At 40.8% G+C, this 24,913-nt stretch overlaps 1 protein-coding gene across 5 annotated transcripts in view; it reads left to right on the top strand.

Moving 5' to 3' along the window:
• Positions 1-24,913, top strand: part of VPS13B (vacuolar protein sorting 13 homolog B) — a 761,266-nt gene that overhangs the window by 516,697 nt on the left and 219,656 nt on the right. For all 5 annotated transcript variants that reach the window (XM_018559352.1, XM_018559343.1, XM_018559336.1 and 2 more), the window contains exon 33: positions 19,982-20,666. In XM_018559352.1, the coding sequence (XP_018414854.1) occupies positions 19,982-20,666 (685 nt within the window). The remainder of the gene's footprint in view (positions 1-19,981; positions 20,667-24,913) is intronic.

Here is a 24,913-nt window from a genome sequence, read left to right on the forward strand (position 1 = left end):
AAAATAGAAAGGCACATAGGAAAACATGGATAGGGGTTGGCGGGGTGACAAAAACATAGGGACACAATCATTTCCCGGATACTCGACAGCTTTGTACCGTTCGGTCTTGCGAGCTGGCCACTGGGGGGTAGGAAGGGAGGGTGTAGAGAGGGAAAGTTAGGAGGAAGGGGAAGGGTGTACCCCTGGTCTGCGGACATCCGCGAGCGGAGCCCTCACTATTCTAAAGCATGTCTTTGACATGTGACAAAAGTGTGTCTTTTGCCTACTAAAAAGTTTAGATGAATAGTGTCCCTTCTAGTAACTGAAACCAAGACTCAAGAGGTGCAATCACAACTTTATTGGCTAAGCCACTGCGCTGCAAAGATAATATGACTGCAAGTTCCATGTAAACAGTACCCCACTCCCCACCTTATGAATATAAATATCCTATTTATCTAGCGCTAAAAGATTTCTTGTTGGAATGTCCATGTGCTGGTAAAAGTGGAAACAAACATTTTATCTTTCCTTTTTTTAATTTTCTTTAACAACGGGAACACTTTTTCCATCTACATTTCAAATGGTGTAGCTTTACAAAGAAAACAGTGGGAGGTTAATTCCATGTTCTGTACACGGGTCTATTTGATCTCTGCATTCTATTTTCATGAATCATTTTTTGCCTTACTCATCTGATAAGTAAATCTGTCATCAGTGCTCTCACTGGCAGTTCATAAAGACATGGGGATTGGGCACAGTGCAACTTCCAGTGATATCAGCCTCCCTTTATTTCTTTTGATTAGCATTTTTATATAATCTTTACTTAGTCAATGGAGGAAATTGCATACAAAAAGTATGAAACAATAATATAATAATTTCCATCACCAGTTTCACATTTTAAATAATGAAGAATGAAACAAATGTATACAGTACATTGTTAGGGGTTCAATGTGAATGGAAAACTTAAGATGAACATCAAGCTTTCAAACTTTACTTCTACAAGTCCACTACCCTAATGTCATATTGTATGTACTATTCTTTTTATTCTCTAAATCTCCTCTTCTCTGATCTTTTAGGTGATAGCTTTATTTAGATACCTATTTCATGTCTTTCTAACCTTGACTCTGATCATGCTAATTTGCCCCCACCCCTTATTTGTACTTTGAAAAGAAAAAAAAAACAGATCAGCTCTCCCACCCCATGGTGCACTTTACCTATATAGGAACACAATACACCTTTACCTCACTACCATTCAGATGCCCAGCAGCTGCTTTGCATCTACCACTCTCTCTGTCACTAATACTATCCCACTTTACCCTTTTCCATACCTCTCTCTTTGCATACTGCCACCCCTTTCATTCCTACTACTCATTCCTTCTATTGTCTCCTACTTACTCTGCACAGCCAAGGGGTAAGGTCACACTCTGCGCTACGCATTAAATATATCTGAAAATATACATATGTAAATTCTGATTTCTTCGCTCGTCTCTTAACATGAATTTCTCTACCTCTACTTCTCACTTTTTGGGCCTCTCTTCTTAAACTGTTTTTTCTTTACCCCCCCCCCCAATATATTTCGCCCTCTCTCCTGCCCTCTCCCTATTACTGCACTCATCATCTACTGCTCATTCTGAATCCGCATGCTAGGTTTACCTCCAGGACACTAAGGCATATTCACCCTTACAAAACGCCCTCTCATCTCACTTCACTCACCCTTCTGCTTCTGCTGACTCCAGGGGATATCTCTCCCAATCCTGGCCCTCTCTTTTCTAATACTCACCCTCCTAACCAGCACTGCCTTTCCTCTGGCAGCTGCCTTCATCCACACAACCTGATTTCTATTCCCCTGCTTCCTAGAACCAGTCCCTCCTTCTCTTGTGCCCTCTGGAATGCCCGCTCTGTCTGTAACAAACTCACCGCTGTCCATGATCTTCTCATCTCCAATTCCTTTAACATGCTTGCTGTCACTGAAACCTGGCTTCAGGAATCCGACTCTGCCTCCCCTGCTGCCCTCTCCTATGGTGGCCTCCACTGGACACACTCACCCAGACCCAATGGACGGAAAGGAGGTGGAGTGGGTATCCTCCTATTCCCGCAATGCCCTTTTAAAATTCTGCCTTTACCTCCCTCTCTATCCCTCTCCTCTTTTGAAACCCACTGTGTTCGCCTATTCTCTCCAATTTCTTTGAGGATTGCTGTTATATACCGGCCACCCGGACCAGTATCTCGCTTTTTAGATGACTTCTCTGTCTGGCTACCCTACTTTCTCTCCTCAGAAATACCCACTATCATTCTTGGTGACTTTAACGTTGCTACTAACATTAACTCCCCGGCTTCCACTCAATTTCTTAGCCTAACCTCTTCTTTTGATCTAATTCAATGGACACAGACTCCTACTCACTCTGATGGTAACATGCTTGATCTTGTTTTCTCCCATCTATGCACTCCTTGCAACCTCTCCAACAACCCTTTGCCGCTCTCAGACCACAAACTGGTCAGTTTCACAATCACCCTGTCCCCAACACGGACTCCCCCTACAAGGCACACTTTCACCCGGAGAAACCTCCGCCACCTCGACCCTTCTCTTCTCCACTCTGCTACTGACTCCCTCTATGACAAAATCTCACCCCTGTCCTGCCCTGACCTGGCTACTTCTGTTTTTACCAGCTCATTCTCATCTTCCCTAGACACCTTGGCTCCCCTCACTACACGCAGACTTAGACCACGTTCACTACAACCGTGGCAAACTGAAGTTACCAGACATCAAAAAATACAAAGCCGCACTCTGGAGCGACTGTGGCGGAAAACTAGGCTTCTGCAAGACTTTAAGCTGTACAAAGCTGCCCTCCTAAAATATAATTCCTTCCTCCGTGCTGCCAAACAAACTTATTTTGTCACTCTCATTAACACACTCTCATCCAGACCTCGTCAACTCTTTTCTACCTTCAAGTCTCTACTATGTCCTCCTCCACCACCACTCACTAACTCACTCACTGCCCAGGACATTGCCATTCATTTAAAAAACAAAATAGATGCGATCCGAGATGAAATGCTCACTGTCCAGTCACCTTCCCCTATTCATGTACTGGGCCCACCATTGCACTTGTTACTTTCCTCTTTTGACCCCGCCACAACAGAGGAGGTTACGAAGCTTCTCTCCGACACCCACCTCACCACTTGCCCCCTAAACCCTGTTCCCTCAAAATGACTTCGGCCTAGACATTCTTACTCACATTTTCAATCTTTCCCTCTCTACTGGAATCTTTCCTACCCCTCTCAAACATGCACTAGTCACCTCAATACCCAAAAAACCTTCACTGGACCCTACCAACCTCAATAATTCTAGACCTATCTCCTTACTCCCATTCACATCTAAACTACTAGAACGCCTTATCTACAACCGCCTGAGTTGCCACTTCGCTAATAAGAACCTTTTGGATCCCTTTCAGTCCGGCTTTCGCCCCAAACACTACACTGAAACTGCCCTCTTAAAACTCACCAATGACCTAATAACCACTAAAAACAATGGCCACTATTCCTTACTCTTGCTATTAGACCTCTCTGCTGCTTTTGACACTGTTGACCACCCGCTGCTCCTCAAAAACCTGAAAAATGCATTTTCAGTGCAAATCACATGTCAAAAGGATCACTAAATCCAGAGATACAAGCAGGTGAAGTTGTATGTAAATCTGGACTTTTCTATAACCACCCTGTTTGACAGTAAGGCCCCATTCATACCTAGTGTGTTGTGCTAGCGCATGCTGGATTTTGTGTGTTGTGTTAAGACAGCCCATCCATTTTAAAAGGTCTGCCAACACACACAAAAATCAGATATGCACTATTTTTGTAAATGTAGTGAACCCAATGCACACCTGGTTTAAGTCTATGTTGTGGCACACTACGGTGATGGGGTGCCATTCAATGCACCACATTTTGTGCTAGACATTGTGTTAATGCCCAGTAAATCACACATTTTTCTGCAACGCAACTAGTGTAAATGGGCTCTAAAGCAAGTCTCATGTTTTAGGAGGGGAAGAACCTAGCTTTACTTTTTATGTGAAAAGTTGATATTTGCATATTCAGCTGCTTATAATGTAGAAAAAATATCAAATGTTAAAACTGAGAAAATGTTCCAATTTAATTTTAAAGAAAGGTCATTTTGAAATTGATGGCAGCAACACTTCTCAAAAAAGTTGGGGCAGGGCAACAAAACGCTGGAAAAGTAAGTGGTAATAACAAAGAAGAGCCGGAAGAACATTTTGCAACTAATTAGGTTAATTGGCAACTGGTCAGTAACATGATTGGGTATAAAAAGAGCATCTTAGAGAGTCAGAGTGTCTCAGTAGTAAAGATGGGCAGAGGTTCATCAATCTGTGAAAAGCTGCATCTAAAAATCATCAAACAACTTCGGAATAATGTTCCTCAATGTAAAATTGCAAAGACTTTAAATATATCATCATCTACATTACATAATATTATAAAAAGATTCAAAGAATCTGGAGAAATCTGTGTGTGCAAAGGGACAAGGCTGAAACACAAAATTGGATGCCCGTGATATTCTGGCCCCCAGGCAGCATTGCATTAAATACAGGCATGACTCTGTGATGGATATCACTGCATGGGCTCTGGAATACTTCCAAACATCACTGGCTGTGAACACAGTTCGCCATCTAAAGATGCCAGTTAAAGCTCTATCATGCAAAGAAGAAGCCATATCTGAACATTATCCAGAAACGCCGCCATCTTCTCTGGGCCAAAGCGCATTTAAAATGGTCTGTCACAAAGTGGAAAGTGTTCTGTGGTCAGACGAATCGAAATTTGACATTCTTTTTGGCAACCATGGGTGCAGCATCCTCTCAACTAATGAAGGTATGGGGGTCCATTATTGTGTATGGAATGGGCAGTTTGCACATCAGGAAAGACACTATTAATGCTGAAAGATATATCCAAGTTTTAGAGCAGCACATGCTCCCATCCAGATTATGTCTTTTTCAGGGAAGACCTTGCATATTACAACAGGACAATGCTAAACCGCATACTGCATCTATGCATCTGGAGGAAAATAATGACTTCAGAGGCATTAACATATTCCACCTACTGCAACAAAAGCAACATTTTACAAAAGGCCACTGCTGTTGTGGTGGCAGCTGTAGGCGACAACATAATTTAGGAAAAGTGAGTAAATCTTAGAGTGTTGAGCTTTACTATATTTTAGGGCCTATGGAGAAGGTTCAGAGGGATTTTTGTAAAAACATGAACTTGTGCTTTAAAAGGAACTTGAACATGTTTTGTTTTTCTCCTTTCCAAAATAGAGAAATTGCTTTCTTGGATGCTGTTCTCTTTTTTTACATTTGCTGCTAGTTAGTGCACTAGGTAATACAATTACTTACTGTACTTCCTATGGTTTAAAGCATTCCCTTCCACCTGAACCCAGATTTTTACTTCACTACAAGGGGTAGCCTTCATAATGACTTTCTGAGCATCTGTGCCCATCTAGGAAACCATGTTGTAAACAATATCATTTGCAGTAATGTTGTTATGACTTGCTAACCACATCATTCATACTTTTAAACTTGGGTAGATAAGAGCCATTTTTCCTCTAAATGAAAAAGGAAACGCAGCTAATTTATATAAGGAGAATCCTGCTCTGACTCAAAGTCTTGTAATCTGCCTCCTCGTACGTTTACAATGTGGGAGTGACATCAGATAATCTTCCTTTCAAGCTTGCTATCTGTGAACGGCGCTCCTGGCCTGCATCTGGAATTTTCATAAGAAAGATTTTACTGTACTTCACCGTTATTTCATTTAGGGGCTTAGAGAAAGTTTAATGCATGTTTACAGATTCTGCAATCACATTAATATTCTTTGACAGAGAGACGATTATGTTATGTGTGTTGACAGTAAGGAAATTAGATAATGAAAGAAAAAAGACAATTTGGAAAAGGGAATATCACTGAACATGTACAATCCATGAGAAATTCCCTTTTTTGTCATGTGTTTTCACAAGTGCAGCTCTCAGATTTTTGGTCTAAGGCATTGGTGGTTATAAATTAAAATAAAAAAGTAAAGTTAGATTTTATACTTTATTAAAGGAGAACTATGGGGTAAGTGTTTTTCCCCATAGTTCTCCTAAGGGTCACGGGAGGACACAAAATAGTGTCCTCCCCATGACCCAAAGCTCAGTATACTGAGACCGCCGCAACCAAGGCGGATCCGGACATTTCTGCCGAGATCCACCCAGCTGCGTGATTGACACCTGGCTCTGCCTATCTAGAGGCAGAGCCAGCTGTACCCTCCCCTGTCCGCTCCGCCAGTCAGCGCTGGAGGATCGGGTAGGGGGGATCCCTGCAGGGAGCCGTGAGTGACAGTCACGCCTCTCTGCAGGGACATGATCGAGAAGTGAGCGAGCAACGGTATGTGTTCGCTCACTTCCCAATCTATTGAGCCGGCGTGTGACGGTTTCATTGTCACACGTCAGCTCGAACTATGAGGTGAGTGAAAATCACTCGCCTCATAGTTCTCCGTTATATATTAAAAGTCACCATGTGTCTGTTGGAAGCCCATATAACATGGCGACAACACAAGAGCACAGTTGGAAGACAGGGAGAGAGTGTTTTCATCCTGTAACAGGAAGTAACTGAACAAGAACCTCCATAGCAAGATCCCCAGGTTTTATTTTAAAGTGTACCGTACGTAAAGCCATAAACATTTTTTTCCATTTTGGATAGAGTATGGAAGGGATAGAACTCCTATAGGATTGTTATTGCTGTCTCAGAAGATTAAAGCTCACTATTGGACCTAGTGACTATTGTTTCCAGTACAAAAAGTGATGGCAAACCCAGCACTTTTAAGTTGTCATTACAGATAAGGTAAATCTTCCAGTGAGAAAACCTGTTCTGGTTACAGCTGTCTAAGAGAAGATAAATTCCCAATAGTACTGCTTTTGTAGGTGGAACCTTCTGTATGCAACAAAGGTATTATTTTTGTAATGGGGGGTTCACACCTATATGATGTGCTGATTTCATGTGTACATATGATGTTGATTATGCATATACACCAATCAGCCATAGGATTATGACCACCCGCCTAAGATTGAGTAGGTTCCCCTTGCCGTCAAAACAGCCCTAATGTGTTGATGCATGGACTCCACTGGACCTCTGAAGGTATGCTGTGGTATCTGGCACCAAGCCATCAGTAGTAGATACTTTAAGTCCTGTAAGTTGTGAGGCCTCTATGGATCACACTTGGTTTTCCAGCACATCCCTGAGATGCTTGATTGGATTCAGATCTGGAGAATTTGGAGGCCAAGTGAACACCTCAGACTTGCTGTTGTGTTCCTCAAACCATTCTTGAACCATTTGTGCGGTGTAGTGGGGTACATTATCCTGCTGAAAGAGGCCACTGCCATCAGGGAATACCTTGATCTCCTTGGCAGCCCACGACCCAGTCGACGGTTCACTGGTTTTCCTTCCTTGGACCAATTTTGGTAGGTCCTGAGAATTGCAGACTGGGAATATCCCACAAGGGTTGCAGTTTTGGATTTGCTCTGACCCAGTCGTCTAGCTATCACAATTTGGCCCTTGTCAAAGTCGCTAAAATCCTTTTCTGCTTCCACAAATCAACTTCAGAAACAAAATGTTAATTTGCTGCCTGATATATCCCACCCACTTCCAGGTGCCATTGCAATGAGATAATCAACGTTATTCACTTCACCTCTCAGTGGTCATAATGTTATGGCTGATCAGTGTATGTGTTATTGAGACATGATCCTCCATGTTTCTCCTTAAGAATTTAAAAAAATGCATCAAGAACCCAAAACAGCTTTCAATACTCTGAATTGAAAATGTTTAAAAACATTTAATATTCATGCATCATTTTTCACTGTGATTCTATGGGAGGTGATATTGACTGTAGTATAGGAATCTGCATCAAATTTTTTTTATTATTAAGTATTTTAGTATGTTATTGAATCATAATAAAATATATACGTTTTAAAAAGATACACTATCTAATGTATATACACAAGGTGCCTTAAAGTCCAATATAGGCTAACTTTCTATGTGTTATAACTTATAAGAGATGTTGGTACTTTCCCCCTTGAGGTTAAATAACTTCCAAAACATAAAACCTTTTGAATTACTATCTATGGTAATAGACCAAGAAAAGGAAGAAACAATTGTAAATCCATAGGGTCAACAAAGTGGTTTCCACACTTGCCTTTCAGCATTGTGGTCTTGAATTGGATTCCAGCCAATGGTACTGTCTTTGGAAATTTTGTATGTTTTCCCCAGGTTTGCATGGTTTCCATCCAGAGCCCAAAAGCATAATGCTAGGTCAATTAGCCTTTATCTAAATTGGTCTACGTGTGTAACTGTTGTTAATGGTTTAGTAATCTCTGAAAAGTGATGCAGAACTGAGCAAAGTAATGGTGGATAAGCTTGTTCATCACAAAGTACCTTGGTGCATGTAAAAAGGACTGTTTATCAGTCATGTTTTCAACATGATAAAAAGTTGCAGTACTTAAACCTTTAACATCTTTTTATAAAAAATTAACCTGTCAATCCAGTTCTGTTAATTTTTAGGTTTTTTGTAGCTCAAGTTAATCATAGTCAGTTAAACCAGCAGATTCTTAAAGGTTTGTAGCATTCTGAGGTCTTAGTCCAGTTCACTTGGAAACATACAAAGCCGCAAAGAATCGCTTGCTTTTAATGTATTATTTGAATTACTGGCATGTGGTGGGAGAACAAACATGAACTATTTCTATTGGAAATCTCAGGTGGCAAATTTGATTTAGCACAGTTTTCTTTATCCCAGCTCATAATTAATATTTTGTAGTTTTCACATCTTTTGTGTATGTTGGCAGCCGAGCAAAAGGAGTGTCTGTAACAAGATAGGCTTTTTATAAATGGATGTGGGTAGAGATTCCACTGCTGCTGGTGAGTCACGGCAGAGCACAGTTCTATGCGTTTTACCATGTATCATCTGTAACACTGTTTATTTTTTCAGATGTATCTTTATTTCACTGCTCCTTCTTCTGGTACAGCAATTATCAACCCACCCTGAAGGTATTCGCCGCAATCAAGTAATTGTTTTTTACAAAAAAATGTTAAGGCATCTGGGCCGTATAGATGTGGTGGCATGCAAGCATATGGTCTGGATCAGGCTGCATGAAAGTAAAATGGACAAACATGGACATGGGTTCCATACTCCGACAGTGTGCTATTTGTGCATATGTAATACAGTTTATATAGGTATTCTCTATATTTCGACAGTCAGTAAAGTGACTTTGCACATTTAGAACCCTTACTTCCTACTAATCCTCTTGCAACTCTGATAAGGTCGATATCACCCTCTGCTACCATCTATCTCCCCTTTGTCGCCTGCATCACCCCACAGTGACATCTATCCCTTCCCATTGGCACACCTCACCCACTGTTGATCTCCATCCCTTCCTGGCTGAATGTTTTAACCACCGATTACATCTATCCCTCTTTGTCCAGATGCCTCACTTGTTGCTGACATTCATCTCTCCCTTTGCGCCTCATGCCCGCTGACATCCATTTTCTCTTTACTTACACTATTACATTTTAAATTATTTGTAGCATCCCTAATCTTCCCCATGTTTGTAATTTGTTTAAGCTGTAAGTGACTTTGCGAGGCTCAGGTCAGAATTTTCTATTCATGGAAAGAAAGCCAAGATGGATCAAAGCCAAATAGGGCCCTAGACAGGATAGCAGGTTTGTCCCATCCATCCCTTTGACATTCAGACACACACAGAGCATCCACCCCATTTGCATTGTCTGCACTGGCATGGCCTGTCCCTGACTCGTCCCCCCGGCTTTGTGATTGGCTGGGAAGCTGGCTAATCAGAAAGCTGGGCGGCAAGTGATTACCTGCCCCATGGCTTCTTGATTGACCAAAAAGCCGGCTCCATGCTTCCCCGTCACGTGGTGACAAGGGAGCATGGAGCCAGCTTCCTGGCTAATCAGGAAGTCTAGTGGCGAGTCATTACATGGCGCCCAGATAATAATCTTTGGAGTTTTTTTAAGAAACACACTGTAATTTTCAGCTGCAGGATGTCACAACCCGAGATGAGGACCCTGCTATACAGTACTGCTGATTTCTCTGGGGGTGGAATCTAAGCAGTGGCTGGCATTCTGCTAGACCTTTAAGTAGACGCTATCACTATGGATATTTTTAGTTTAGTTTTATGGTGATTTCTGCTTTTGTTGGATGTATTATCAATGTAAGCAGCACAATAATTGGGTTTGGAAAATTTCATCCAGTCAACTCTGGCCTCTTCTACTTGTCTCTTCTACTTTTCAGTACTCATTTAAGGAGGTGCATGGCAGATAACAGATGAATCATTAAATTTTCTGACTTGATTCTAAATCATTTGTTTTATTAGATTAGGTGTTAGACATATGTATATTCTGCCACCTTTGTATGTTGGTGTATGTGAGATTTACCAATCTACCTGTTGGGGAACCAAGAAAACCAGACAGAAACTAAAGTGCAGTTTAAAAAAATGAGTTTATTGAAAATAACAATAAACATAAATATCAAAAACCAATGAAGGACGTCTAGGATGTGGTCAACGCCAAGCTAGAGGTCAGATGTCAAAGCGGGTAGTCAGCCAAACCAGGTCAGGGAACACTGAGCAGAATAACCGGAAAAATAGCTGGAGTCAGGAACCCGTAGATCAGTCAGCCAGAGACAGGTTCATACACGTAGAACAGAAGCAACTGCAGAGCACTTGGTAGATCTGAACAAACGCAAGGGTGGAGACTAAGTGGACCAGCTGATGGTTAAATAGTGAACTGGTGTTGCATCATAACTCTGAGACAGGAATTTGTTTACGAGTTTGGCATAAGAGGGTGCCAAACAGTGTCAGACATATTGCAAACAAGGCATGCTGCAGCCAACGGGAGGAGGAAGGGAAAGAAACCCTAACACTACCTCAACACCTGCCTGTTGCCCATACTTATATATGTGGCAGCATGGCAGGTAGCTTTAACACCAGACTTCCGCATATACACTGAGTGGCCAGATTATTATGACCACCTGACGTTTGTAGGCAAATTAGGTATAATTAGCTATAATTTGGCGCTGAAGTTTCTAGAGGGCCAGACCATTATAAATAGGGAAGCAGGTTGTTTACCACGACAGTAGAAGTGATTGTTTTCTGAAGATATGGGTAAACAACGCGATTTAACAGCCTTTGAATGTGCGATGATTGTTGGCACTCGGAGCCATGGAGCGAGTATCAGCAAAACAGCAGAATACGTTAAATGTTCAAGAGCAGCTGTTGTTAAAGTGTTTAAAGACTGGACTGTCAGCCGAAAATCTGGGTCTGAACGTGCGAATTGTGGCCGTCAGCGACTAGTCAATGTTAGGGCAGAACGGAGAGTGGCAAGACTGGTACAAGAAGGACATCCCTGTTTTTTGTAACTAAAAAATACCTCTTTAAATAAAGAATTTACAAAAAATAATAATCTGGCCACTCAGTGTATATGTAAAGCCGATACCGTTCTGTGCTAAGAGTGCGCTCAAAATGGTGGAGCTGTTACCTGCTGGTTCCGAACACTGTTTACTATTTAGAGCCAGTGGGGCACGTTTTTGATCATGTGACCACTGTGACAGGCAATCAGAGTCATCAAATAAATGGTAGGTCTGCTTACGACTCCCATGTTAGGAAACGCTTAAAGGGCTTGGTGAGTGTCATCAGAACGGTATTTAAGTGCAATAGTTGTGCCCAAACTATTGTTTTTAGATAGAGTAGGGCCCGATTAAAACCCTCATTAGTTTATTATTTTTGCTATGTCAAGCTGGGGAGATTGTATTAACTTCTGGTGTTGGAGACACATCAAGAATGGAAATCTGAACAAGTGAAGGGAAGTCTTCTCTTACACAGTTGTCACCCCAACTTTTGTCCTTATTGAAAGTTTTCCCCTCACCTCTTCCTTTGGTGGCAACTCTATCATTTTGGATTTCCTCTCACTTGCCTTGAAGACAATGGTCACCGGAACAGAAATAAAGGGGTCACAGAGTAATGAATACAATCCTGAAAGGGGGTCTAATGCTAGTTGCAAAACAACAAAAAGTTTCACTTTTATATACACTTTTCATTTCTGAAATACGCATGGAAAGCTGTCAGAATAATGTTCTTGTGTGTTAAAGACTATCATTCAGTTACTATTAATGGTAGCAATGGATGTGTAAAAAGATGGTCTAGCAGAATATATCTAACATTTTCCAAATGTACAGAACAATTTTTCTGGTAATGTTTGTCCATGAAACATCTTTTGTACAAGCAATCTTTCTATAACCTCCCTGAGATGGGTCAAATTGAATTTATATTCCCTTACAACTCCATGGGAGTTCAAAATCCACTTAAAACAGGTCAACTGCAGGTGAAATGCAGCTGTCAATGAATACTAAATGATCTCAGAAGCATCTCTAAAGTCAAACTGATGCCATCAACACAAGCCTAAAGCCCATCAACACAGGGGCGGGTACAGCTGGCTCTGCCTCTAGCTAGGCAGAGCCATCTGTCAGTCACGCAGCTTGACGGATCCGGACATAATTGTCGGGATCCGCTTCAGCTGTGGCATCTCAGTATACCGCGAGCAGCAGCTTGCAGTATACTGCGGCGTCTCAGTATACCGCGAGCTGTTATACTGAGCCTAGGGTGACGGGAGGACGCTAGTTTGTGTCCTCCCGTTACCCTAAGGAGAACTATGGGGAAAAGCCTTAACCCCATAGTTCTCCTTTAACTTAGCTTTTCTTATTGGGGAGTGGGGAACTACAAAGAGAAGCTTAGATTGCATTTTAAGGTAGTAACACAGATAAATCTTATAACCAGATCCTTGACTTTCTCTAGATGAACTGTTGCACTTCCATTGGCTCACCTCCTGTTGCTGAAATAATGTTATAAAACGTTAGAACACAATGTTTAATGAGAGCCACTGTGCTTCACTGGTTGGCTTAATGCTGAACTCCAGGCAGATATAAAGGTACACTAGTTATTTCATATATGCATTAATTAAACATCATCAAATGTATTGTTATATGCAGCTATTGCAAGTACCTGAATTTGACAGCCTCTTGTAATTTCTTGTACAGCAGGACTCACCGGTCGAGGGAAGGACATATCTAGGGGCCAATTAGGTGTGCTACTCATGAGTATTCTGCTGCAAGTCCCCTTTCTGTGGTTCCAGGGCTCTCCTGCTCCTCTACGGAACTTGGGACCATAATAGACATGGTCACATTGGTGAGCAGGAGAACACGAAGGAACATCCAGTCATTGATTATCTCTGCAGAGTGTGAACCCGGAAGCGCTCAGCTCTGAGCATTTCTGGGTTCAGGGTTATCAAAATCTTAGCTGAAAAGCTGGGTAAACAGATGATCAAGTACAGGCTTTGCCTGATTGGCTAAAAATAGGGAGAGGAGACATCACAAATCTAATAGACACCCGATGTCTCTATAAAGAGTACCTGTCACCTGCTGATTGCTATCACATAGGGGATTGTTAGCCTGCATATTTTAATGTGTGTGAACATTTTTAAAAATTACTCTAGTAGGGAAGTGGCTGCGGTGTTTGGGGATGCTGGGTTCAAGAAGGTAGCCTGTATTGCTTAATTACAGTAGACAAAAGTCAGTTCACCATCCTGGCTCTGCTGTCTGGCAGGAATATATAAAACTCGGGAAGGTGAAATAACTGTATATGTATTTTAGCTGTGTATTAAGGAGTTGAAATTCAACTTAGGCTGCTTACTAAAATAAGCATCGGCTGTTTGGAGGTACTGCTGATATTAGTTAGGTGGGTGGGGACCTGAACATACCATTACCTGCATGACCTTAATCATATATAAGGCTTCCATTTCCCTGGAAATACCCTTAAATAGTCCCCAGCATACTAACTGAGGGTTGAAGTTTATTCATTGTAGACAAATATTTTCCCTGTCTTAAATGTCTATTGTTAAACCAAACTTGTCCTTTGTACTTTGAGTACTTTTTAATTATTGTTATCATGCCAGCTATCCTAAAGGTTATTTTACCAATAGAGTTTAATTTAACCTTCACCATATGGAACCAATAGGCCATGTTTCCTAATGTGAATGCTTGGAAAATTTTACATTCATATGTTAAGAGTACACATCCTTTCCTCATTAGCTGGAAAGTAGAGAGATTTTGGCACCAGTTCTATGTGGAAGCTTTGCGCTGCTTTTATATGAATTTCGTTTTTAGACTTTGATGACACTGTTTAGAATAGGAAGTATCTAATAAGTCAAGCATTTTGTCTAATGTTCTGCCAGTGTATTTAATATATGCCTGGAGGTCTGAAATATTATCTTCACTACAGTAATATGCATTTAATTTTCTAAAAGCAGAAGATATATATCCTCTCCTTTGAGAACACGGTTACCATTTTTTTTTTTGTGCACATTACTCTTCTACCCTCAACCAGATGGTTTAAATCACTCCATTTGAAAATGTACTTTGAGCCTACCCTTTAATAAAAAAATATTCTAGATAGATTTTGTGCTCATTAACTCCGGTTACTTGACCTAGATGACCTATTTCAATTAATACAAAGGGATATATATGGTATATCGGAGCTCCAGGGTACCAAACACTTTTTTTCTCTAGAAGAGTAATGTACAGTTGTTTTTTTATGGTTTAATCATGATCATGTTAATGCACACCAGTAGCTAATTAAAGAAAACTTTATTGTTTCCTTTAAATGGTTTATACAAGGAATAGGAGTGCAGTTCTGCTTATAGCACTCAATAGTAAATGGTTCCTTTATAGTCATATAACTGGCTGCTCCTTCCAGGTTTGATGTTGAAGCCCCAGTCACCGTACTTGTTTGCAGAAGAGTGGATTTAGTTTCTTATTTTCCCCCTTTACAAATGCAGCCTTTATTTGTTTTCTTTTTTATTCCTTCTTCTTTTCCCCTAATAATCACAGGGATTAACCCAAAAGCAAAACCTTTGCTCAGGGCATCTTTGTCTATGGGCAGAACAGGTGACTACCAGACGTGCACTAAGCAGCAGCTAAACCTTGGGCTGTTTTCTGAGCTCCTCATTTTCCAGTAGTCATTCCTGCTAATTGCCATATTTTGTTTTCACCATACCTCAGGGAAAATGTTAATATACTTAATTAGTTTCAGAAGCGTGCTTCATAAATCAACGTCGAGTGAAACCTGCATTCTTTACACTTTCGGATTGTAGCAAAACATACGCTCTATTGATCTGTTGAATTAACAGAGGCGTTGCTTCATTAAATAAGCCATTCATCTCGTTGATTTCACACAAATGACTATTATACCTTGCTGTGGGCAAATACTGGCCTTTTTTATATAGTTTGTTACATTGATACAATGGGCCACCAATAGACTTAAATTGATTTGAAGCCTAAGAGTAATATTTATTTGGCTGTTTTTTTTGTTTTTTTTTTGCTTGTATCCTGAGTCAGGGTAGGAGAGATTATTATTTACAAACTTTTAGGTTAAACTGGGAAGCCCCTGGCCATTATTTAGTATTACAGATCACTAGTTCGACCTCATATGGAGTATGCGGTCCAGTTTTGGTCACCAGTACATAGAAAGGATGTCCTTGAGCTAGAAAGAGTCCGGAGGAGGGCAACGAAACTAATTAAGGGGATGGAGGACAAAAGCTATGAGACAAGGTTACTAAATTTAAACATGTTCACATTGGAAGTGAGGAGATTAAGGGGGGGACATGATTTTCATGTACAAGATGTTCAATGGTGATGGCAACATCAGCAACAAACCTTTTAGGTAAACCCCATGACGAGGACGAGAGGCCAACGCCTTAAACTGGAGGAGAAAAGATTTCAGCACAATGGGCGAAGGGGCTTCTTCACAGTTTGGGCGGTTAGAATTTGGAACTCACTGCCACAGGAAGTGATCTTAGCTGTGAGTATTGAATCTTTCAAAAAACACTTGGACGATTTCCTGAGAGACCGAAACATTCAGGGGTACAGGTTTTGTTAGGAGCAAGAACACAAGGGTACTCATACACAAGCATACACATCCAGAGTAACATGCATGCACGCAATGGGTTGAACTTGATGGACCTGTGTCTTTATTCAACCTCAAATACTATGTAACTTCATGGTTGTCAACATTTTAACATGATATCCACAGACATATTGCAGCTGAGCTGATGCATGTATGCTTATTGTCTTATTCCATGTTGTCTTGGAAGACCACAAATCTCTACATTCCCACTTATGACAGGTTTATTATATTGGACTGTATAGAGACTTCAATTATGTAATGTTTTTTTCAGTACAATATTATAGTTTGATTTAAGCTATATGTATTTGAGTAGCTGCTTTAAGCTGACCTACATTAGAGATATGTTAGTATTCTGGGCTCTTTAAAATTTGCTTTCAAAACAGTAGATAACACGAAATCCAACATAAATAGCTTGCTGTAGCATATAACAGATAAGGGCTCAAAAATCCTCGAGTTGTCCCGTACACTCAAGCTGTCCCAGTCTTTTCATAAGTCTATCTTGCAGCACTGCTGCTCCGTCCTCAATCTTTAGGGCCACTAACTAACCTTTAATAAACATATAACCATATATTATCTATTATTACTAGCCTTTGCACCAGTGTAATCCACAATACTACACAATTTGGGAATTTAGAAAATTCATATACCACGATTAACACTGTGTGACAATCCATGGACCAAAGAGTAGGGTGACCCTGCCTTTAAAAATAAATACATTTATACTTGGAGTAACAAGCCATCAAAGTGAGATCAGATGGTGGAAGACGCATACTGGCAGGTGCCAGTAGGGCCGATGTGTTGAAGATTGTTCCCTTAGGCTCTTTTAGTTTTAATAAAATAAAGTGACTGGTATGTGTTTTACCTAAAGCGTCCACAAAATTGATATTGTTAAGTTTGGCCATGTACGTTTATGTAGCTTTATTTGCTACGTATGATAGGAATATTTTTTTATTTAGAGTCTGGACCTGGACTGCAGCATGCATTATCCGTTAGCATCAGCCAACTTAATGAAAATGATGAAAACAGTTTGTTTACTTCCTGGAATAATTGGTCTGATTAAAATGAAATACTACCCCAAAGTCTATGTACTCCACTGCATTCTCCTATACATGTTCATTCCAAATTTTTAAGTCAGCTGGATAAATGTTAATTTACATATGGCACAGCTGTAGACCTAAATTAAGGTCCTCCAAAGCCTTTCTATGATTGAAGGACTTTCACCGCATGACTTATTATTATACCAGGCCTCAAAATTTCCACTCGCCCCCTCGCAATTTGCGAGTGAAAATTGCTTGGGGGCGAGTGGAATGCAATGGATGGGGTGCGCCCCTGGCAGGACCTGCAATCGAACACTACCGCCGCTTCCGAGCGGCGATCGCTGGCTTTGTGTTCACTCCTCCTGGCTCGCTCTGTAGCGGCCGAGGAGGAGAATCAGATGCGGCTGTCTTCGGCTCTTTCAGGCACCTGCAGGCTTCCTCCGCCCAGCTCAGCTGCCATAGGCTGGGAGGAAGCCTGCAGAGTTACTATTGAACAGACAGAAACTAATGCAGCGCGGGACATGAAAAGAAAGTTTCGTGTCGGTAGATGCAGGACCTCTTTACCGCCCCCCTTCCCCACGACCACCACCAGGAGAAAGAAGAGGGCACCTGAATACCACCTCAATGAACTGTAAGTCCCTTTTCTTTCTTCCTTATACTGCTGACATCTACAACGTGCGTTGCAGCGCTGACCTCTGCAACGCGCGTTGCAGCGCTGATCACTGCAACGTGCATTGCAGCGCTGACCTCTGCAAAGTGCGTTGCAGCGCTGACCTCTGCAAAGTGCGTTGCAGCGCTGACCTCTGCAAAGTGCGTTGCAGCGCTGACCTCTGCAAAGTGCGTTGCAGCGCTGACCTCTGCAAAGTGCGTTGCAGCGCTGACCTCTGCAAAGTGCGTTGCAGCGCTGATCTCTGTAATGTGCCCTACTGACCTCTGTAATGTGCGTTACAGCGCTGATCTCTGCAACATGTGTTACAGCGCTGATCTCTGCAACATGTGTTACAGCGCTGACTTCTGTAACGTGCGTTACAGAGCTGACCTCTGTAATGTGCACTACTGACCTCTGTAATGTGCATCACAGTACTGAGCTCTGTAACGTGTGTTACAGCGCTGACCTCTGTAACGTGCGTTACAGCGCTGACCCCTGCAATTTGCATTACAGCACTGACCTTTGCAACGTGCACTACTGACCTCTGTAATGTGCGTTACTTACAGTACTGAGCTTTGTAATGTGCGTTACAGCACTGACCTCTGTAAAGTGCATTACAGTGCTGGTGTGTTTAGGGGGGGAGTTAGTGCTAGGGAAGGGTAGGGATTAGGTGGGGCAACTGGTGGCGAGTAACTCTTAAGGCATGGCTAGTAGCTCAGGACGTGAAATTTTGAGCCCTGATTATACCATTATGCTACAGAGTTATATCATATATACTATTTTTTCTTTTTACTAGAAAGCAGTGGGTGGAAGATATTATAGTCCCCCTTATTTTTAAAAACCTTTGCTGAGCTGATAAATATAGTCAAGATGGGCTGTACCTAATAAAGCTTTTAAGTGTTAAGGATAATTTTAAGATTTCTGGTTACACTCCCAACAGTTGCAGGTCTATTCCGAAGTGTTTTTGTTCAAGATTCACATGTTTTAATTAGATTCACATAGAAAATGTGTGAACCCTGAATGAAAGTTGTGTGAATCCTGTATGGGGAAAAATGGACCTATTTGCATATGTTTAGGGAAAATCATATTTTTATTTTCAGTAGAACATTCCTCAATGTGCAAAATGTGGTTAAAAGCCCTGGTGCTCTGTTCCTCTACCTGGAACATCTTACCTGTTGATCCTACCAGTATGCCTCTGTCTGCAGCATTTTATTTGGAAGAATGACAACACTGCACAAGTAGTTCTGATTTTATAGCAGCATTGTTAGTCTTTGCATAATCCAGCTGGGTGACGTAGTTAGCTGGCATTGCATGTCCTCTGCAGGCTTCAAATGTGAGCTGATTCTAGCAGACAGGAGGGTACCTCATATCAATGATGTGTGTTGCATAAGTGCAAGAAGACAATTGGAGGCAGATCACATTAAACCTACAAAAAAGGCATCTCCTATACATATACTTTAATATATCTCTATATTCTATAATGTACTGCTAATTATAAGAGCAGCCAAAATAGCTTATAGCAGATGTTAAATACATTTGCAGTAACCATATATGACAAAACACTTGTAATGTGCTAAAAGGTGATTTTTACCAACCCTTATAGCTGTCACTTTTGATGGACAGCTTGGTCTGCATGTAAGTGTGGGTGAAAATATAAATAAAGGCATGTAAAATAAATAAAAAGGGAATTCATATATTTAATGCCTTCATTATAGGAATTAACTCTATACAGTTGCCAGAATACATTATTGTTTTTGTTCGCCATTGTAGGCTTTTAAGGATTATAAGAAAACAATGGAAATTTAAAGTCATTGCATACTGCATTTCTGTTCAGGTGACATTACATTCCCATTGCAGGCTATGCATACTTGTGATATTTTCTTATGTAAAATTCTTGAACAAATGCAACTTTTTGCCATTATGTATATGCTCATTTGTATACCAGTTACCACATTTAAAAGCTTTATACTTTTTAGTTAAAAAAATCATTAATTGATGGATGTTTAACACCGTTTGGCTTTTGGTGTGACAAAGTGTGATTTTCATGCAGTATCTCATAGCAACAAGTCATAAATCCGCTTCTCTTTATCTGACTGATTGAAACAGATGAAACGTGATAACAGGTTTTTTTGCATTACCTCAGTTTTCGTTTCACCATTGCCCTTTGCTCTGCCTTATTAAATAAGACCGAATTTACTAGGGCAAGGCTAGGTTTATTGCAAGGGTATTGATATCCCATGTTTATTTTGAATATCTTCTGTGTCTCCTTTTTAGGTTTCAAAACAGGAACAGAAAAGAGATGCTGCTGAAGGTCGCACAGCAGATACATCATCCCGCTACAGTGGTGCCCAGGACAGTGGCATTGGTAGTGATAGTGTAAAAATAAGAATAGTTCAGATTGAACCTGGTGGCACGAGCCATCACAGAATTGTACGCCCATCCAAACAGTCCTCCATTGTAAAAAATCTTAACTTCATACCCTTTGATATCTTTATCACTGCCAGCCGAATATCCTTAATGACATACTCGTGCACTTCAGTGTCTAAATCAAAGGTGGACACCAGTGATGGTGAGAAGGTTGAAAAAAGTTCCCTGAACTTAACAAGTACAGAATCGGATGAGGTACTGGACAAATCTGCTCTCTCTGGCATCTCCACCTTGACAGCTGAGGACCTCCTAACCAGCAACTCCTCTCCTCCAACTAATGGGAAAGTTGGCCTCTTTTCTCTAGAGAGACTTCATGCTTCAACAAGATCCTCTGCTCGTCAGGCACTGGGCATTACCATTGTCCGTCAGCCTGGCCGAAGAGGAACTGGTGATCTGCAGTTGAATCCGTGCCTTTATCTCACAGTGTCTCAGCCATCTTTGTTGATCAGCTGCCACCACAGGAAACAGAAGGTGGAGGTATCGCTCTTTGATGCACTACTTAAAGGTGTGGATCCAGAATACAAATGTTCAGGTATGTTTATTAATGAAAGATGTGCAGATGCCTTTTAGGGCATATAAGTCAATATGATAGCATATTGGGGCATGCATTAGGTAAAATACCCTCCTATACTTTAAGTGTTTTTCATATTTTGAAAATGATATTAGCTAACAGCGAATGCCATGTTAATGTTAAGGGGGTATATTTATAAAGAAGTCAATGTGAGAATGTGACAGTCATCAAACATTCACTGCAGGCATATCTTTCTGGTCCATGTTTTTAAAATACATTGATTTATTATATAGGATTTATATAGCGCCAACAGTTTGCGCAGCGCTTTACAATATAAGGAAGACATTACAATCACAATACAATTCAAGACAAGGTGGTAAGGACGGCCCTGCCCCTGAGGGCTTACAATCTAAAAGGGAGGGAGAATTGATACATGAGGAGGTAGCTGTGTGGGGATGAATTGTTTAAGAACATGATGGTTCAGTGGTTAGGTTGAGGTGGGATAGGCTTCCCTGAAGAGATGAGTCTTAAGGGATCGCCTAAAGGCAGTCAAGGTGGGAGATAGACGGACAGGTTGGGGTAAAGAGTTCCAGAGGATGGGAGAGGCTCTAGAGAAGTTCTGGAGGCGAGTATGGGAGGAGTTGGCAAGGGAGCTGGAAAGCAGGAGGTCTTGGGATGAGCGGAGTGGACGGTTAGGGTGATATTTTGAGACAAGGTTTGATATTTATCTGGGGGCAGAGTTGTGGATGACTTTATAAGTGACTGTTAATATTTTGAATTTTATCCTTTGGGCGAGTGGAAGCTAGTGTAGGGATTGACAGGGGGGGTTGCAGACACTGATTTATTGTAGTGAATGTTTGGTGAATATCATATTCACTACTATTTTGCCACACTTAGTGGATAGTAATGGTTAGATTAGAACCAATGGTTCAGTATTAATGTTGCATACCAGCTTAGAAATACTCAGACATTCTAGCCCTTCTGGCAGACGTCAATTTAGGAATGTTTAACAGGGTACTGATCACAGAGGGTGGTAAGCACCAGGGCAACGCAACACATAAGCTTACCAGCTCTAATAATTTAAACTGCATGTATAGCCAAAACGTTGTTTTAGATTTGCATAGAGTAGGTTAGGGTTAAAACTCCTGCCTGGTTTCTATTGCTGTCTGTTTCTTTGCTAGGCAGGTTAATCCTCTGTGTGTATCCTGGTGACCATTGTCACAGAGACAGAAAATTATACAAAATTACAAAATCTTACAGTTGTCCACAAGAGGTGAGGGTAATCCAATAGGTATTTCCTCTTACTTCCTGTTGTGTCTCTGGGACAGGACGTGAGGGAATGTCTATTCAAAGGTACGCACACAGCAGGAAAAGAAAAAAGGGGTTTCCTTACTCTATCAACAGCACCCCCACCTAGCATCCTAGCATGCAATTCAGCAGCCTTCCAGTCTTCTAATGTAAACATGGAGCTTGTGCTCTGGAAGTGGGAAGCAGGGCGGGCTGAGCTGCTGAGCGAATAAACTTTTGAGTGCTTCTACTATGAATTTTGAGGATAAATTGGTCCACAGTGCCCACAGAGGTTAGTGATGGCTTGCTTTGAATGTGATTTACTACTTGTTAGAAGTATGTAAATATTTGAAAGTCCATAGGATGGCCACAGGTTCACTTTAAACATTCTTTTGACAGTATCACATGTCTGCACACCTACTAGTTTTGGACCGTGAACTTTTTTTGTAGAATTTTGAAACCTTTGTGCTTGTTAGGAAAGTGTCTTTTTCTAGAGTTCATGGAACAAAACCATACAGTCTATAACACATTATAAATGGAGACATTGCAATAACTCACAATGCTCTTCAATGTGAAACACAAGCTCTCATGTGTTTTCTGTTACAGAGTTTAAAGTTTTAAAGTGGGATGCAGCTTACCAATTCAAAATAGTACAGTAACTTAATATCTACCCTCAAAAAGCCTGTGGATACATATTTCCCAATAGATTAGAAGCTTTTAATTCACAATGACAATACCTGAAAAATAACATTGTCTTAACAGATTATCTTGTTATATTGTATTGAAGTATCTGGGTCATTTCCACCAAATCGTTGCAGAGGACGTCTCGTGTTAAAACAAATATTTTGCTGGAGGGGGAAAAGTTAGTTCTCTAACAGAGTATAGTAGATTGTATTTATATTATATACACAACAGGCAGCATTATACAGAGTATATAATATATTTACGTTTTGCTGTCTGGGTTCTGTTTAGGGCTTTCACTAAATTTCCTGTCCTGCAGATGCAACTGAGAGGTAATATTCCCGTCTTAGACAGTTGTCACTGCAACAGTTGTCACTACTTAAGGATTTCCCATCAACTCTTCTTCCGCTGTACAATTTTGGACTTCCCTTCTTTTTCTGTCAATAGTCACAATGGTGGACAAAATGTAAGCATGAAACTGCCCAGCGATAAGGACAGCAATAGGAACCTTACAGGGGTTATAAAATCTCCCTACCTTGTTAAAAACTTTAATGTAAAGTTTTTACTATACATATATTTTAAACCAGAAGTGCTGAGGAAGAATCCTTCCCGTGTGTCTTAGGTGTTACCTCCGCCAATAATTTGGGCTGTGTTGCAGATTCAGCTGCTACTCCACTGATTACCATGTCAGCAAATCCCTTTCTCTGCAAAGCACTATTTATGGAGTCACGATCTCTCTGACAGTCAGTAAAGTGCAAAATAATTCAAAAAGTTAGGACCTCTATGTAGTCATTCCTCCTCATTATATTATAACTAAGTAGGTCTACTTTAAACTAAGATGAAAAAAAATCTATGTTATGATAGGGCAGTAGAAGCTACTATTTTGTTGTTGGAGTTGTGAGAGAACATAATGTAGTGCATAGGGTGGGCATGGGTAAAACCAGGTTGCCAGTTCCTGGACTCTCTCCCTCCAAATAAAAGGTGTAACAGTATATATTGATTGTGTTTAATGGTTTCGAAAGCTTCCAGTTTCAAATGGAGTTTTCCATTAATACATTATCCTGAGAAAAAAAACAGAGGTATGTAAGGCATTTCAACCCAGCCAGAAATATTTTTGTCTGAAGTCCTTCGTCATCTCATAATATGAAGGAAAACGACAACTGAGAAAGGTATCTTCAGTCATTGATCACAGCATGTTTCAAGCTTATGAGGATCCTTGTTGCTGTCCTCCAGAATTTACAAAAAAAATGTTCTTTGATGTTTCTTTTTTTTTTTATGCACACTTTGTACATTTTTTTTCATGTTTTACCTTTAATCACAGAGTAGGCAGCTTGTTTTGGCAGCCTATCTTAGCTGTGGGCAGGAACTTGTGAGTTATTCCACATTCGGTACACAGAACTTCAGATGAACTCATAATAATGAAACTCCTACAGAGACAAATTCTGTTCTTCAACTACTGTTATTATTTTCTGTTTGATGGAGGTCAAGAGGCAGCCTCAGAAGTGGTTTACAATTGCTCATCCGTTTCAGCGGCCAGTGCTCTTTAGCGCACATCCCTTCCATGGAGCACTTTTCAAGGCGGCATTGCATACTTTATTCAGCTGCTGCTTCAGAACTGCATGATAAGCAAAACTGTCAGATTTTGTTGCAGAGAAAATTCAAAAATCAGCTCTGAAGAAATCTTTTGAAGTAGCATGATACATAAGGGTTTGTTTTAGGCATTGTGCACATTCATTGAACGCAGAAAAGCTTTCAGGACGACGACCTTTACTGGGAAGGATAGTCCATCGAGAAAAAGGCAAACAGGCTTGTAGAAAGAAAAGTTAAAGCTGACCTCCAACCTTACTTTTTTTCCTTACTTGTAGCAAGTCCTCTCCTGTGTTGAAACTCATCACTCTTAATATCCTGCAAACTTGCATGTCCGCAATATACGGTAACCCTTTGAAGCTGCAGCAGCTATCTCAAGCCTACCTTCATTTCCTGTCTGAATTATCTTCACTATTAATCAATGTTTTGTACGGTACTATTAGCTTTCTCTGCCATTGGTCATTTTGTTCCTGAGGTTTATGTGAAAGGACACATCCCTGGCATTCTGTTAGAAATGCCTGCAACCAGTCAACCAAATCTGTAAATTGCATAGCTAAAGTCTGCAGCACCCAGTGGCCAACAGCGACAAACAAGCACATCAAAAAGGGACCCCCAGGGATGTGTTCTTTCATATAATTTTTTATAGTAGAATAGTTTTCATTTTATGTTGATCAAGGGGGGGGGGGGGGACGGGGGAAGAATTTTTTTTTGAA

This window comes from Nanorana parkeri, unplaced genomic scaffold (assembly GCF_000935625.1).
Source record: "Nanorana parkeri isolate BGI_ZX_2015 unplaced genomic scaffold, ASM93562v1 scaffold16, whole genome shotgun sequence".
Lineage (NCBI taxonomy): Eukaryota > Metazoa > Chordata > Amphibia > Anura > Dicroglossidae > Nanorana > Nanorana parkeri.